Source organism: Nerophis ophidion, linkage group LG18 (genome assembly GCF_033978795.1).
Source record: "Nerophis ophidion isolate RoL-2023_Sa linkage group LG18, RoL_Noph_v1.0, whole genome shotgun sequence".
Taxonomy (NCBI): Eukaryota; Metazoa; Chordata; class Actinopteri; order Syngnathiformes; family Syngnathidae; genus Nerophis; species Nerophis ophidion.
The window spans coordinates 15,633,679-15,650,728 of record NC_084628.1 but is presented as its reverse complement, the minus strand read 5'-3'; the positions used below and the strand labels follow the sequence as shown (position 1 = coordinate 15,650,728).

Sequence of the window (17,050 nt, the reverse complement as noted above, 5' to 3'; positions counted from 1 at the left end):
ACCTTCCTTTTTAATGCATTGCCAAACAGTCCGTCTAATTCACGGACTAATGACATCTTTATTTCAACGGACAGTTTTCCGATTGCTTGCTTGTTATGCATTGAGCGGCGCCAGTGTACAAATGATTAATACATTAGTAGGTATAAAACATTTGCCTGGCCGCTGCATCTCCTCACATTAGTCGAAGGTCTCGGGGATGACATTGTGTCATTAAGATGCATGGGCGCTGTAGTCTGGCTGACGCCACCACCATTGGAGCAGATGGTTCAAACGTAGTCCCCATTTCCATGTAAATTTTAACGCTCCATGCCCTGGCCTACGCTAATGAATTGGCATCTGAGTAACCTTTGTGATAACATGTATAGCAAACTCAGCTTGTTAGTGTCACCACGCTGTGCTGTTAATAGCGTCAATTCATTGGATAACCATTCGACTGTTGTCCTGCAGTGCCGCCGGCATTTGTGGTCAGACCAAGAAACCAGGTTGTCGGCGTGGGCAGGACGGTCACCTTCCAGTGTGAGGCCACCGGCAACCCACAACCGGCCATTTTCTGGCAACGGGAAGGAAGCCAGGTAAAGGGTATTTTAGGATACTGTCAACTAATGTTTCTTAACCATAGGACCCCAATGTTTGGCCGCCAAAAAATATTTGTTGTAATACACTATTCCACCACCTCAATCTCAACAGCAGAAGTCTGTAGCTGAAGTTTTAGAGAATGTTTTTAAGCGCAAGATTTATGACCAAAATGGCGAAGCAGTATATTCATTTGCACTTGAATTTTTTGACATTTTAGTCAAGAAATGTACTCACTATTAATTTAGTTGATCTATTTTAGCGCAATGTACAGCACAGGGGTTAGTGCATGTGCCTCACAATACGTAGGTCCTGAGTAGTCCTGGGTTCGATCCTGCGCTCGGGATCTTTCTGTGTGGAGTTTGCATGTTCTCCCTGTGACTGCGTGGGTTCCCTCCGGGTACTCCGGCTTACTCCCACCCCCAAAGACATGCACCTGGGAATAGGTTGATTGGCAACACTAAATTGGTCCTAGTGTGTGAATGTGAGTGTGAATGTTGTCTGTCTATCTGTGTTGGGCCTGCGATAAGGGGCGACTTGTCCAGGGTGTACACCGCCTTCCGCCCGAATGCAGCTGAGATAGGCTCCAGCACCCCCCACAACCCCAAAAGGGACAAGCGGTAGGACATGGATGGATGGATAGATAATTTTATGTAAACATATTTTTGATCAGTCATTTCCGAGAGTCTCTTTTTATGCAGTATATTTGGTTAGTACCTATTTTTCTAATCTGCTTGATCTGAGTTTTTGTGTTGACTAAAAAAACTATGTAATTTGTATTCTTATAGCCAGACATCTGGCCATAAGAAGAAAAAAAAACACATAAGTCCTAGAAGAGCTACTGAGCCTAATTAGACTAATAACTAGTAATATTTGTGGTTCACACATGGTTTCATATAATTTGACAAGGCTGAAAACTCCCAGCAGGCACAAGACATTGATAGAACATTGATTATACAACTTTTTTAAAAATGGACTTCTATACAACATTGCAAAATAGTTGTATTTGTAAATTGAAACGTTGATGTGTATTGTTGGATCCACGTTGTTGGTTGGGCAATGACTACATTTCAAAGGTGAAATCAATGTCACAACCTGACATTGAATACACGTTGTCAAAAAGCATGTTGTTTAAACGTCGTATTTGTGTTGGAAAGTGACCACAATTCAATGGTCAAATCAAGGTCAGAATCCAAAATGGGTTAAACGTCATCAAAAAGCATGTTGTTTCAACGTTGCTCAAAGTCAGGACCTAATTCAACATATTCTCAACGGTGTTTTAATGTCTGGTGCCTGCTGGGCTTTAAGTAGGTTAGATATAATTATTGAATACGATTAAAAACAAGAGTCATTTTATAAGATTACTAATTCGGTGGCCCCTTCGTAGTGTATAAATTGGGCCCTGAGGTCACAACGGTTAAGAACCCCTGCTGTAAACAATCACATGGCAAGACTGTATCAGATCTGATTGACTACCCCACAGAACCTGTTGTTCTCCTACCAACCGCCCCAACCTGCCAGCCGCTTCTCCGTGTCCCAGACGGGCGATCTGACGATCACCGATGCCGAGCGCTCCGACGTGGGCTACTACAGCTGCCAGGCCCTCAACATCGCCGGCAGCGTCATCACCAAGGCCCTGCTGGAGGTCACAGACGGTAGGCTACTGGAACACCGTGAATATGAGCGTATAAATATTCCCAATAATGAGGTTAAAGCCTGTGCTGCGGAGCATATTAATATCCAAAATGGAAGCCTGTGAGGTTTTGGCCCGAGCTTGCCAGAGGTGGAGACTTTCTGGTGCCTCCTCACCCAGACCGTGGCTCATTATTTGGCTAATGTTTCCTTCCATGGCTGGCTTGCTGCTGTCAACCGTTGCAAGCTTGTGGCTGCGCACTGAGGTCTGGATCGGGTCCTCCTAATTGCGTTGCGAGCCAGTCCCTGTCAGCCAGGCCCATCTAAAACTTGGCCTTATTCCCCGCAGAGATCCGATCCGCCGTTATTTCATCCTCCCTTCATTTAGCAAAATGTTCTTCCTCATCGCTGCCTTTCGTCGGTATGCTCTGCACGGCTCCTTTGTCCGTCTTGCTCTCTGGATAATAATAACAGTTATTAAAGCGAGGAGGCCAGCACTGCTCTGCAGGCAGATCTGGTAATTACAGGTCATGCTGACAGTGTTTTAGTAATTGCAGCATCCCCAGCATAAAAAGCAGAGACGCAGCGTTGGCGGCCCACGTGTGTACACACAAATGTGTGTGTTAGGTGTCGGCCCCTCACCATGTCTTTGTTGCCCCTCACCATGTCTTTGTTGCCGGGGCCGACAGCAGTGGTCATCAGTCGCGCTTGGAATAATAGCAACAATTACAACGAATCACGCACGCCGCAAATGGAATAAAGCAATTATCAGGAGAATAGAAATGTTTATTTTCCCCTCTTATGTGGAAAAATACATCCAGATTCATTTTCAAGCAAAACACATGTAAACACATCAGCTGTCAAGTGGCTCACAGCCAATCAGAAGCAAGGAAACATGTGAGGCTGTTTAATCTTAATTGCACTCGTTTTTCTTGTGTACTGTATGGCTCCTTGGGTGCCTGCTGCAAAATGATTAGAAAATTACCTGCATTTTTTTTTTTTTTTTTTTTTTAAATTGGACTGGCTCCATCTCCCACGCTGGCGCCTTCCGCTACCTTTGGGGTGTTTCCTCGCACAACAACATCACCTCCCTTCTTTCATCTCGCCCACATAATCACTGTCTTTCTTGCCGCAGTCGTGTCAGACCGCCCGCCTCCGGTTATCCGCCAGGGCCCGACCAATCAGACGGTGGCGGTGGACGGCACGGTGGTCCTCACCTGCCTGGCGTCGGGCAGTCCCACCATCCTGTGGAGGAAGGACGGGGTGCTGGTGTCCACGCACGACTCTCGGGTCAAGCAGCTGGACACGGGCGCGCTGCAGATACGCTACGCTAAGGTAAGACAATGGCGGAAATGATGACAGTCATTATTCACAAAAAAATACTGCTCTGAAATGATTAGCCATTTTAATCAGATGAATCTAAATTTTGAATTGGGTTCAATCATAATTAATCAATCAATTAATCAAAGTTCACTTTTATAGCCCTAAATCACAAGTGTCTCAAATGGCTGCACAAGCCACAACGACATCCAATCAGGGCAAAAAAAAAACTCAACCCAAAGGGATACAAAGAGAAACCTTGGAGGGGGGCGCAGATGTGGAGACTTAAAAAAAGACTCCTGTTTTTTGGACACAAATAAAAGAATGTCATACCTAAACATTTTTTTTTAATGTTTTGTCTAAAAGCATGTCATTTTTTTTTTTTTGCTAAAAATGTTGTAAAAGTTTCATTTAAAGGCCTACTGAAACCCACTACTACCCACCTCGCAGTCTGATAGTTTATATATCAATGATGAAATATTAACACTGCAACACATGCCAATACGGCCTTTTTAGTTTACTAAATTGCAATTTTAAATTTCTCGGGAGTTTCTTCTTGAAAACGTCGCGTAATGATGACGTGTACACGTGACGTCACGGACTGTTAGGAAATATGAGCACTGCACACACACACAGCTAAAAGTCGTCTGCTTTAACCGCATAATTATACAGTATTTTGGACATCTGTGTTGCTGAATATTTTGCAATTTGTTCAATTAATATTGGACAATTCAAAGTAGAAAGATGGATTTGGGAAGCTTTAGCCTTTAGCCACACAAACACACGGTGATTCCTTTTTTTAAATTCCCGGAGGTGAAACTTTACTATGGATCAGAGCAGTCAAGCGAACATGGATCCCGACTACATGTCAACCGGCAGGTTTCGGTGAGAAAATTGTGGTAAAAAGTCGTTTCTTAACGGAGATCAGCTGAGCTTGCGCCGTCCATACAGCTGCCATCGACTTCCCTGAGACACTGCGCGTCAACACACCCGTGGACACACACCTCCGACTATCAGGTACTGTTAAACTCACTAAAACACTTGCAACACAATAGAAAGATAAGGGATTTCCCAGAATTATCCTAGTAAATGTGTCTAAAAACATCTGAATCCGTCCCAATGCAATCGCGTTTTTTTTTTAACTAGTTTTTTTTTTTTTTTTTTACTAGTCCGTTACTATCAATATCCTCAAACACAAATCTTTCATCCTCGCTCAAATTAATGGGGAATTTGTCGTTTTCTCGGTCCGAATAGCTCTTTTTATCAGAGGCTCCCATTAAGTGTTCCTAGAATTAGATATACAGGCCCACATTGCTTTCACTAAATTTAAACCCCAGTCAAAATATGTGCACAGGCCTGATGTAAATTATATAGATACAATATGATACATCATATAATCTACATATTCTAATTCTTCCTTACGTTTGGAAAATGAGTGGGAAGATGCACAGCTCATTTAATCCTACCCCTTTTTCCAATTCATAGCAATTACTAACACATTTGTTCACTTCCTGTTCTCATCTTGTCACACAATTTACATTAATATATTCCAAATACAACCTCGTGATTCACATAATGAGATGAAAAATAAAAAATTCTCAAAAAAGTTCTAGATGTTTATCAAGGTGTTTATTATTTGTTGTTTGTGAACACCTTAAGTTTGAACAGTTTCTTAAAGTGGATCATATTAGTACATTGTTTGACATTTTTGCTTAATCCATTCCATAATTGTATTCCACATACTGGAATAAAGTGTTGCACGTGCATACAAATATTTTATATTAGATCTTCCTCTGACTTTATATTTTCCTATTTTTTTGGAAGAATTGTTGTACACTCATGGGTAGCAGGTTATACTTTGCTTTGTGCATAATTTTAGCTGTTTGCAAATGCGAAACAAAGTAGCACTAAGTATCTCCTCGTCTTGCTTGCTAATTTACCAACAACCTTTAGGGCGCTTTTTTGGAATAGGTCACTGGTGTGAGTAAAAGGAAGAAAACCTCAGACTTGTTCGGGGATAAGTTGTTTTGCACATAATTATCTCTAGACTTCAAATGTACGATGTCTTTGAATGTCTTCTTTTTTTTTTTGGCCTAGAATAACATTAAAAAAAAATAGTGTATGTCTCACCTCCATGGCATGCTGGGAAAATCCCCGCAGGTTTGCAAATAACACGTGTTCTCCACCAGTGGGCCGCCACTCACTGGCTGTCCGTCACCTGCCGTGCGAAACTGTTGTGTGTGAGCGAGCATACGTGAACGCCACTGGAACACACGCACACACATAGACGGAGGCGTCCCAGGGTCAAGGTTCACGTCAGTTTGCGGCGTTCTGATGACTGCTGGCATGTCTTGTGGTTAGACAAGATTGCAGTGTGATTGGACCTGTGGTGAGAGCCGAGCGGGGAAGGAGGGTGTAGTGGGGCGGGTGGGGGGATTGTCTGCGTCCCACATACCACTTATTTAAGTGCGGAAACCGGGAGAGCACTTTCTATTAATGGAGGTGTCATTTCTCTTGGATGGTGTTTTCATGAAGATGATTTGACGTGCGAGGTAATTGATTTTATTAATGTGGTGTGCACACCCTGTGGTTAATACACACACACACGCACACACACACTCACACACGTGTCATATATTGTTTTTCTGCCACACATGCCAGGCGGTCATGAGTTTATCACACTCCGTACTACTGCACCATTATTTGGAGCCACTCTGTGCAAAAATGTTGCGAAGTATACTGCATTTAGGGCTGCAGTTATCGATTATTTTATTAATCTAGTAATCTCTCAATTATCATGTTCGATTAATTGAGTAACCTGCTAAAAATCACTTTATAGCTTCAATGCGTATCTTAGGGAAACTGGTTGAAATAAACACAACACGCTTGCCATGACCTTCATTCTTTTTTTTTCTTCTGATAAATCACAAATCAAGATTGAAATTCCACTTTTAATGTGTGTATTGATACAAATAAAAAAGGGATATGTCTAAACTATGTCCATGCATTTCAAGTTCTCGGCATTCCATGCTCCGGGTTTGATCAATTTTATTAGTAACACAATTAATTGAAGCAACAGTATATTAATCCAAGCTTTTTTTTTTAATTGAATTAATTAAATAATCGTTGTATCCGTAACTGTATTCATGATTTTTTTTTTCTTGTCCTGTCCAGCTTCTCAAGAAACACATATTGTTGATGTAGATGCCAATATTTGCTGTACAGATTTACTTTAAAAAATTGGGATACTTCCTTTGTTGCCGTATTTGTATATGACTTTATTAAATGGATTTATATTAATGTTTGGCGAAGCCGGACCGGAGCAGAAGGGGGTTATAAGAGAAAAAAAGGAAGACAGAGGAGGAAACTGCGGCGATAAGAGCGGAATAAGACAGAGAGACAACAACAACAACAACAATAACAAGAACAACTTAGACTTAGACAAACTTGAAAGATCCACGAGGGAAATTGTTCCACACAGTAGTTCAGTTACAAAGGATGGAGAGGATAAGGATGGAAAGGATAATGCACACAATGGGACAAAAATAGGGTGAAAACAAAAGGTATAAAGCAGACAAAACATTTACTAATAGCCGCAATATAAAATATAACATATATGTCATATTTACATACTATATATACAGTATATACGGCATCAGCAAATACGATATGTACAAATATGATACGAACAGTGATAGCAAAGACGCAGTTAGTGAAGTAAATATTAATAGCACAGAAATGACATCGAATATTATTGCACTTCAAATTGAGCAATAAAAATACCAATACAAATAGCACTATTGATAATGAATAATAACAATAATTACTTCTATTATCAACAATACAATTGTTTGAAATGCAACAATACATATATGTAATGAAAACTTCAATTTACAAAAGAAACCAGATAAATGGAGGGGAAGAAAGAGTTGGAACTGTGTTAACCTTGTAGATTGTTATAGTAACAATAGGTTAAGCTTTGTCAGTGTGCTGTGTTTTACCCCGTTTCCCCTAGGGCAGTTCTTCTCAAATAGTGGCATTCGTGATGTTTTTTAATGTGGCAATTATTTGTTCTTATAATGTAATAATATATTTGTATTTTTTTAATTATTTATAAAGTTGCATATTTGTGTGAATAAACTGAATGCAACATACTGCATTTGTGATAGTTTTGTAATTATTTCTTAATATAATGGAGTAATTGATTTGTATTTGTGATTTCATAAAAGAAAAATTTGTTTTAATGTAATTATATATTTTTATTTACATTTGTTATATAATATATTTATTTTTGTATGTATTTTATATGTTAATTAGTTTATTATATAGAAATAATAAATTATAGTTAGTGTTTTTTTTGTTTGTTTTTTACTTGAACAAATCCAGCGTAATGGTAAATTTTTTTGAGAAGTTGTGTTTTCAGGCCTAAAAAAACCCGAAAAGGCTTTTCACTACAAATGTTTGTGAATAAATGGAGTGCAATATATTGCATTTGGGATTTCATTAAAACATTGTTGTTTTAATGTAATAATATATTTTTAGTTACATTTTTATTTAATATATGTATTATTTTGTATGTATTTTATATATTAATTATTGTATTAAATAAAAATAATTAAATATTGTTATTTTTTTTTTTTTTTTGTTTGTTTTTTTTTTTTTAACAAATCCAGCATAATTGTGCATTTTTTGGGAGGTTGGGGTTTCAGGCCCAAAAAAAAACAAAAAGACTTTTCATTTCAAATGTTTTTGAATAAATTGAATGCAATATAGTGCATTTGTGATTTCATTAAAATATTGTTGTTTTAATGTAATAATAAATTTTTATTTACATTTTTATTTAATATATTTATTATTTTGTATGTATTTTATATATTAATTATTTTATTAAATAAAAATATAATGACATATTGTTATTGTTTTTGTTGTTGTTGTTTTTTCTACTTGAACAAATCAAGCGTAATTGTGCATTTTTTGAGGAGTTGTGTTTTCAGGCCCAAAAAAAACCAAAAAGACTTTTCATTTTTAAATGTTTGCGAATAAATTGAGTGCAATATAGTGCATTTGTGATTTCATTAAAACATTGTTGTTTTAATGTAATAATACATTTTATTTACATTTTTGTTTAATATATGTATTATTTTGTATGTATTTAATATATATTAATTATTTTATTAAAGAAAAAATAATGAAATATTGTTATTGTTTTTTTTTTTGTTTTTTTTTACTTGAACAAACCAGCGTAATTGTGCATTTTTTGAGAAGTTGTGTTTTCAGGCCCAAAAAAACCCAAAAAGACTTTTCATTTCAAATGTTTGTGAATAAATTGAATGCAATATAGTGCATTTGTTATTAAATTAAAATGTTGTTTTAATGTAATAATATATTTTATTTACATTTTTATTTAATATATTTATTATTTTGTATGTATTTTATATATGTATTAGTTTATTATATAAAAATAGTAAAATACAGTTAGTGTTTTTTTTACTTTTTTTTTTACTTGAGCATATCCAGCATAATTGTAAATTTTTTGAGAAGTTGTGTTTTCAGGCCCCCCCAAAAAAACAAAAATAATTTTCACTAAAAAACGTATCATATCAGAGGCCTCTAAGCTACGACCATAAAGGGAATGCAGATTCCATTACATATTAAGAGTCCCAGAGTGACTGCAGGTTATTTTAGTTAATAAAATCAGCCATAAGGCATAATAAAAAATGAGGCTAATGGAAGTAGCTGCTGGGTTTTGGGCCTTAAACATATAAAGTCACATCTGTTCATGTCCCTACGTGGATGGGGATAGTTAGCAGATAGTGTAAGCTGTCTCCTGCACCCTGGTCGTTTCTGCTCTGTAAGAAATGATGTCGCCATGATCAGGCAGTGACATCTGCTTGCTACGCAGCAATTGAGTGCATGGAAACATTGAGAATAAACAGTGGATGCCACAATGTCAATAGGCACAGCAGAGATGCTTCACGCTGCAGGAAACAGTGCAAATGTTCACAAATCATTTTGATTTCTACAAATGTCTTCCTCTTCCAGCTGAGTGACTCCGGGGCCTACACCTGCATCGCCTCAACCCCTGGCGGGGAGGCCTCGTGGAAAGCCCATTTAGAAGTCCAAGGTAAATGATCATATTGTTTTTGCAGCACTTACAGCCACTTTAGACTTAGAGAGAAGAGGAATGGAGCTAAGAAATGGCAATAAACTCTTCACTTTCCTCCTCCAGAGTTTGGAATTCCAGTCCAACCAAATAGACCCACTGACCCAAACTTGATACCGAGTGCCCCCTCCAGACCCGAGGTCACAGATGTTACCCGGACTTCTGTCACGCTTACCTGGAAACCTAATCTCAATTCTGGAGCCACGCCCACCTCTTACGTCATCGAAGCATTCAGGTAAAGACCCTGGACAAGGCTCAAGTGTTTGCAACCTGAGAAATACAGTAGGAAGGGGATTAATTTGGACCCATTTGTCAGGGTTTACCTGACACATAAAACGTGACAAAATTTGGGTGCGTTCATTATCCAGTGTTGCATGTCTTAAAAATATGTTTTGCGCCAATTCCAACATTGACCCCAGCGTCAATTGCTATGTAGAGTGGCGCTTTCCATCATTTTCAGCATACTGCATTGCAAAATGATTACCCGCCTCTCTTCCTCTCAAGCCAGATCCACCCAGGAATGGGGCCATACGAATCCCATCTCTACTGTAAAAACTCTATTTTTAGACAAAGATATTGCAAATGTGCTCTAAAAATCTGACTTTTATTAGCTTTTAGCTGCCTTTTACGCAGAACCCAGCAAAGCCGTGGTTATGACTGCGACTACTAGCTGTTCTTTTTACATACCCTCTGTTGCAGTTCTGATACTCTCTCCAAAGATAGTGGCAGGAAGGCTTCTTCAAGCCTTTTTATGCCAGTGCCTTTTTGCAGAAAAGCAACAAGGAAGAGAGGGCTCATGCTGTAACAGCTGCAATGTCTGATCCTAAAAAAAAATAAAGCTTACGTTTCATTAAAATATCTAGAATTTCCTCTGATATAAGGTAAAAAAATGTGAAATTATTATAACCTGATCAGGTTTCAACATTCCAATGTGGATTTTCCAAATTCTACTACATGTGCAGATCCGTATTGCACTTGTTTTTTCGTAAAAGTCGCTAATTTTGCATACGCATGCCACATTTTGTTCAAATCGCCCTAAAGTCCGAGATATCGTCTTTAAATTTGATTCTCACTAAGGATGTATAAATGACACCTTGGTGAGTGCATGACACAATTACTAGCTGTATTGACACTGTACAGATGATGTGTTAGTGTTTTGTAATATTCATATGCCCTCCACATAATTTAAAAAGTATTTACATTTGACCTGCAAATACAATTAATAGTTAGAAAATATAATAAGGAATATAAAACATGCAGCTCTATTCAATGAGCCCAATTTTAAACAGCAGTTTTCTTAACCATAAGGCCGGGGCCCTTTGTTGGGCCACGAGCATCCCCTAATGCAGATTTTTTTTTAATATTCTAAAAATAGCAACAATTCAAAAATCCTTTATAAATATATCTATTGAATAATACTTCAACAAAATATGAATGTAAGTTCATAAACTGTGAAAAGAAATGCAACAATGCAATATTCAGTGTTGACAGCTAGATTTTTTGTGGACATGTTCCATAAATATTGATGTTAAAGATTTCTTTTTTTGTGAAGAAATGTTTAGAATTAAAGTTTGAATCCAGATGGATTTCTATTACAATCCCCAAAGAGGGCACTTTAAGTTGATGATTACTTCTATGTGTAGAAATCTATATTTATAATTTAATCACTTGTTTATTTTTCAACAAGTTTTTAGTTATTTTTATATCATTTTATCAAATAGTTCAAGAAAGACCACTACAAATGAGCAATATTTTGGACCGTTATACAATTTAATAAATCAGAAACTGATGACGTAGTGCTGTATTTTACTTCTTTATCTCTTTTTTTAAACCAAAAATGCTTAGCTCTGATTAGGGGGTACTTGAATTAAAACAATGTTCACAGGGGGTACCATCCATTCATCCATTTTCTACCGCTTATTCCCTTTCGGGGTTGCGGGGGGCGCTGGCGCCTATCTCAGCTACAATCGGGCGGAAGGCGGGGTACACCCTGGACAAGTCGCCACCTCATCACAGGGCCAACACAGATAGACAGACAACATTCACACTCACATTCACACACTAGGGCCAATTTAGTGTTGCCAATCAACCTATCCCCAGGTGCATGTTTTTGGAAGTGGGAGGAAGCCGGAGTACCCGGAGGGAACCCACGCATTCACGGGGAGAACATGCAAACTCCACACAGAAAGATCCTGAGCCTGGATTTGAACCCAGGACTGCAGGACCTTCGTATTGTGAGGCAGACGCACTAACCCCTCTCCCACCGTGAAGCCCATAGGGGGTACATCACTGAAAAAAGGTTGAGAACCACTGCCCTAATGGGCTGCAAACCGTACTCAGTTGTAATACACTTTTCCACCACTTGTGGCAGTAATGACAATATCAAACAGAAGAAATCTGGAGCTAATGTCATGGAGAAGTTATTTAAGCGCAAACATTATGACTAAAGCAGTGAACTAACCAAGTGGTGAACCTGTCGTGAAGTGGGGGCTGTATTTTCATTTGCACTTACATTTTATTGACAGTTTATCCAAGAAACATATACATTATCATTTATTATTTTAGTTAGATTGTATTTATTGATTTATATTAGCCCTGGGTACATTTATTTTTCATCAGAATTTATGAATCCCTTCTTTTGCAGTATATTTGATAAGTATTTGACAATAATATTTGTTATTAACACGTGCTTTCATATCATTTGACAAGGTTTATCCTTTTTAAACTCTACGTAGGTTAGATATAATTATTGAATGTGATGCAAATTAAGAGTGTGATTACCAATTCAGTGTTAATATTTGAGTGGGCCCTCTGTAGGGGAAAAGTTGGGGCCCAAAGTCAAAAAGGTTAAATATCGCTGGTAAACAGGAAATAAGGAACATTTACGTTATTTGTTGCTATAAGATAAAAATGATCTCAAACTTTTTTTTTTCTCTGCTATTTTTCCGTTCCATTCACTTTGTAGTAGGGATGTCCCGATCCAGGTTTTTGCACTTCCGATCCGATACCGACTTTGTTTTTGCACTTCCGATCCGATACCGAAACTGGCCTATCAGAGCATGTATCAAAGTTAAAAGTTTTTTAGCCTACTTAGTTGTCAGATTCATGCTGGAAAAGATTTTAGTACGCTTGATAACAACGAGCCAGCTGAATTAAGTGAGTTTGAATAATACACAATAGTTGGTATTCAAGGATAAACACAAAATATCTAAAATTATACATGACAAACTGAAATGGCATCATTAAACAGTAAAAAAGTGAACAGTATAAAGTGCAAATAATACTGTAAACATTATTAAAAAAAGCAAAACACACAAACAACCTGAGTGGGATAAAATGTATATAACTCAGCATCAATACTTGCTATTGAACAAGTGTTAACTTAAAAAAAAAAACAAAAAAAAAAACTATCTACACACCACCTTCAATTGTTTGCCCCAGTCAGGGGGGGGCAAACAATTGAAGTCCAAGCATAATGGGGGGATTCTTTCTAACACTCACAAGTATAAAACTACCTTTTTAAAGTAATAATTTCTTACTTCAAGCATGAAAAACAAAAACATGATGCCAAGCGCATATCATTATGTCAAGATAATGGCACTAGCATTTACTTAATTTAGAACATTTTTCAACATATTGAGCAAAAAGGTCTCTTGTTTCTACCAAGAAAAGTGCACTTATTAGTGAGAGTATACATATTTTAAGGTATTTTGGGGTTCATTGAGGTTAGCTAATTTTGCTTGTTTTGGAAAGTCTTGAGAAGCCAAATGTTCTTGTTTTATTGGCAGATATTTTTGCTTAGTTCAAATAAAATACCCCTAATTTCAGTTTTTTTTTTTCTTGTTTTTGAACACCGACCATTTGCAATGTGAATGTATTTTTCTCCTTTCTGGGTTGTGTCCACAGTCATGCATCAGGCAGCAGCTGGCAGACACTTGCAGAACACGTGAAAACAGAGTATTTTGTACTGAAGGGCTTGAAGCCCAGTGCCGTCTACCTCTTCTTAGTGCGGGCAGCCAACGCCTATGGACTCAGCGACCCCAGTCCCATCACTGATGCTGTAAAAACACAAGGTGAGAAGAACTTCCTCAGCCTTTTGTCACCCCCCAGATATATTTTTAGAGTCTTACTACAGTATGGTTTGCATGCAGACATCCCTCCAACCAGCCAGGGCGTGGACCATCGTCAGATCCAGAGGGAGCTGGGGGAGGTTCTCATCCACCTGCACAATCCCACCATCCTGTCCTCGTCTTCCGTCAGGGTGCAGTGGACGGTGAGTGTGACTTTCATTCCCTTCCCCCCACACACACACGGTTCATTGCCAGAGCGTGCTCAGAGCTTCACGAAATTATGTGGCGACGGTTAATTTGTCAGAGCGCTGAGGCGAGCTTAGGTGTTAATGTCCTGGCAGCCCGCAGGAAGGACGTTGCGGACGGAAGCCGACTAACCTAGCACAGGACATGGCTTTGAGAGTCCATCTGGTTTCAGCTTTTGAGCTATGATCTGCAGCGTGGGCTACTTTAAAACACTCCAATGGGGTGGTACCTACTGCAGTCTTGCCAGTCTGTGTCCTCTCAGGTTGGAACACAGCGGACGGCTGTTAGAGTAATATAAGTGAGAAGGAGGAGGCGGCCAACTCTGAAGTAGAAATGGCTTGCAGATGTTGAAGGTGGGAGGAAAATGGACAAGCAGCTTACACCTGTCTAAAAATAAACTTGTTTTCAAACTTTATTTCCCAGTGTGCTTGTCACCTTGATAGAAGAGAAAAAGCCTTTATTAGTAACGCAATTGGGAAATTAAACTTTCACATCAGCAAAGTAGAGAACAGTATCAGAGTACTGCATACACTAGAGATGCGCGGATAGTCAATTATATCATCCGCAACCGCATCACTAAAGTCGTCATCCACCCGCCATCCACCCGAACCAACATTTTATCAGAACCGCAACCACCCGCCACCCGCCCGTCGTTATATATCCGCAGTCGGCGACCTTTACCACTAAAAGAGCTAGTTTGACCCGTGTCACAAAGTAAAGAAGGCAATGGGAGCCGCTAACGTTCTCGCGAATATAGGATGGTGCTACACCAGATAACGAGAAAAGGGCGTGCTGTGAAGTCATTGCCTTTGAAGCCTTCTACATCATGTGCGAACCGTTTGCCAGTCCAGCAACATGCTGTATGCAGCTTCCGCAAACACACGTACAAGATTGAAAGGCATACTGGGTGATAAAGAGTACACGGATGGTTGTGATATAAACAATTTTAACACTCTTACTAATATGCGCCACACTGTGAAGCCACACCAAACAAGAATGACAAACACATTTCGGGAGAACATCCTCACAGTAACAGAACATAAACGCAACACAACAAATACCCAGAATCCTTTGCATCCACGACACATCCTGGCTATATTTTACACCCCGCGTCCCCAACCCCGCCCACCTTACCGACGCACGGGGGGTTGGGGGGGTGGCGGGATTTGCTGCTAGCGGGGGTGTATAATATAGTCAGGAAATGTCATGGATGCAAAGGATTCTGGGTATTTGTTGCGTTGCGTTTCTGTTGTTACTGTGAGGATGTTCTCCCAAAATGTGTTTGTCATTCTTGTTTGGTGTGGCTTCACAGCGTGGCGCATATTAGTAAGAGTGTTAAAATTGTTTATATCCCAACCATTAGTGTACTCTGTATCACCCAGTATGCCTCTCAGTCGTGTGTGTGTGTTCTGCAGAAGCCACACACAACATATTGCTAGGCTGGCAAGTAAATTGTACATGTTGTAGAAGGCGTGAAAGGCAAAGGCTTCAATGCACGCCCTAATACATATTAATTGGGTGACTGCCGGCAGACATTCTTGAGAATGTTTACGTCTCCTATTGTCGTCTTCGCTTTGTGACACGGGTCCAAAATTGCTCTTTGAACGGCAAAGGTTACCGATCCCTGAACCATGTATATCAAATATGTCTAAATGGTTCAACCGCCACCCGCCCGAATCTATTTAAAATCTATTTTTTCGTCATGTCACCCGGCCAACCCGCGGTTTATCCACGGACTTCCCGAATGAGACCGCAAACCGCGCATCTCTATTATACACTGTATGTACATACTGTCTATTAATGGTGTAATGGCACTTGTATTTTAGAGGTGTCAAAAAAAAAAAAATCATATTAATCAAGATTCTTATTTGTAACGATTCTTAATCGATTTAAAACATTTATATTAATATATATATATTTTTTTTATTTTCAATATGTCCTGTCCAGCCACTCAGATAAAATCATATAGTTGATGTAGATGCAACTGTCTGCTGTACATATTTACTTTAGAAAAGAAAAGTGTTGAAAACTTCTCTTGTCCCTTATTTGTATTTTACCTTATTAAAGGTTCGGGAAGCATTTTATTAAACAAAACCAGTTTTCTTTTAAGTAATTAATCAGATATGTTTATCTGTTTTATGGAGGAATGTAGTTAGTCATAGAACTGGCATCCAATGTTATAAATCGATAATCGTTTTGAATCGAGTTACCCCCAAGAATTTAATCGAATCGTATGTTCTCCAAAGATTCACAGCCCGAATGTATTCATATTAAATGTTTTCAATACAAAATATTTGGTATCGTACGGAGGCATACCTAAGAACAGCAAGTGTAACTGTGTTGCGATGTACTGCAGTCACGAGTCTTCTCCGCAAACAAAGTAAAGCAGGAGCCATAGCTAGTGATAGTGCCAAAGAGAAGCCATTCCAGTAAAATACTTGACGTAAATGTAATACTTAGATATAAATATGTGCTATGTATGAAGGGGTGAACACCACAATGCAACGGGAATACAGAAGCAGCATTAAATGAAGTACTCTGTGGGCCTGATTTAGTAAAGGTTGGCATTTATCAAAGCGTGCAAACTTGATAGCACACGCAAAGCTGCTCTACTAAGCTCGTGCACAGAGGACTGTGTCTCCTAAATGAGCGCGTCTGTCTTCACTTATATGCAGAAAATATGCTGATCATCAGAATGAACACAATACTGGGAGGATGAGATGGAAATGTAATCATGTAGCGCTCGCAATGCGATTCATCAAGACTGGAGATCTCTTGACGTGCATTTAGCACTTCTAGAGTATTAGTGGAAACTGGCAAAGTTACCCACAAAGTAGAGAAAAGAGGTGATCTCGTGCTGCAAAAACAGACAATGGACAGAGACTCCTTCGTCTGTGCGCGCGTCAACATATTTGGATTGTCTGAAATAAGAAAAAATCAGACATATCTAGACTGCAGTATAATTTTTTGTTGCCTAAATGGTTTTGATGTCCGTTGTTTTAAATTGCGTTCGTTTTCTCTGAATTAAAAAAAAAGCCTTGTAAAC

At 38.8% G+C, this 17,050-nt stretch overlaps 1 protein-coding gene across 1 annotated transcript in view; it reads left to right on the top strand.

Moving 5' to 3' along the window:
- robo1 (roundabout, axon guidance receptor, homolog 1 (Drosophila)) overlaps positions 1-17,050 on the top strand; it is a 460,963-nt gene that overhangs the window by 387,642 nt on the left and 56,271 nt on the right. Inside the window, exons 8-14 of the mRNA XM_061877335.1 lie at positions 448-572; positions 2,057-2,228; positions 3,341-3,540; positions 9,568-9,649; positions 9,755-9,923; positions 13,595-13,761; positions 13,840-13,961. Of these exons, the coding sequence (XP_061733319.1) occupies positions 448-572; positions 2,057-2,228; positions 3,341-3,540; positions 9,568-9,649; positions 9,755-9,923; positions 13,595-13,761; positions 13,840-13,961 (1,037 nt within the window). The remainder of the gene's footprint in view (positions 1-447; positions 573-2,056; positions 2,229-3,340; positions 3,541-9,567; positions 9,650-9,754; positions 9,924-13,594; positions 13,762-13,839; positions 13,962-17,050) is intronic.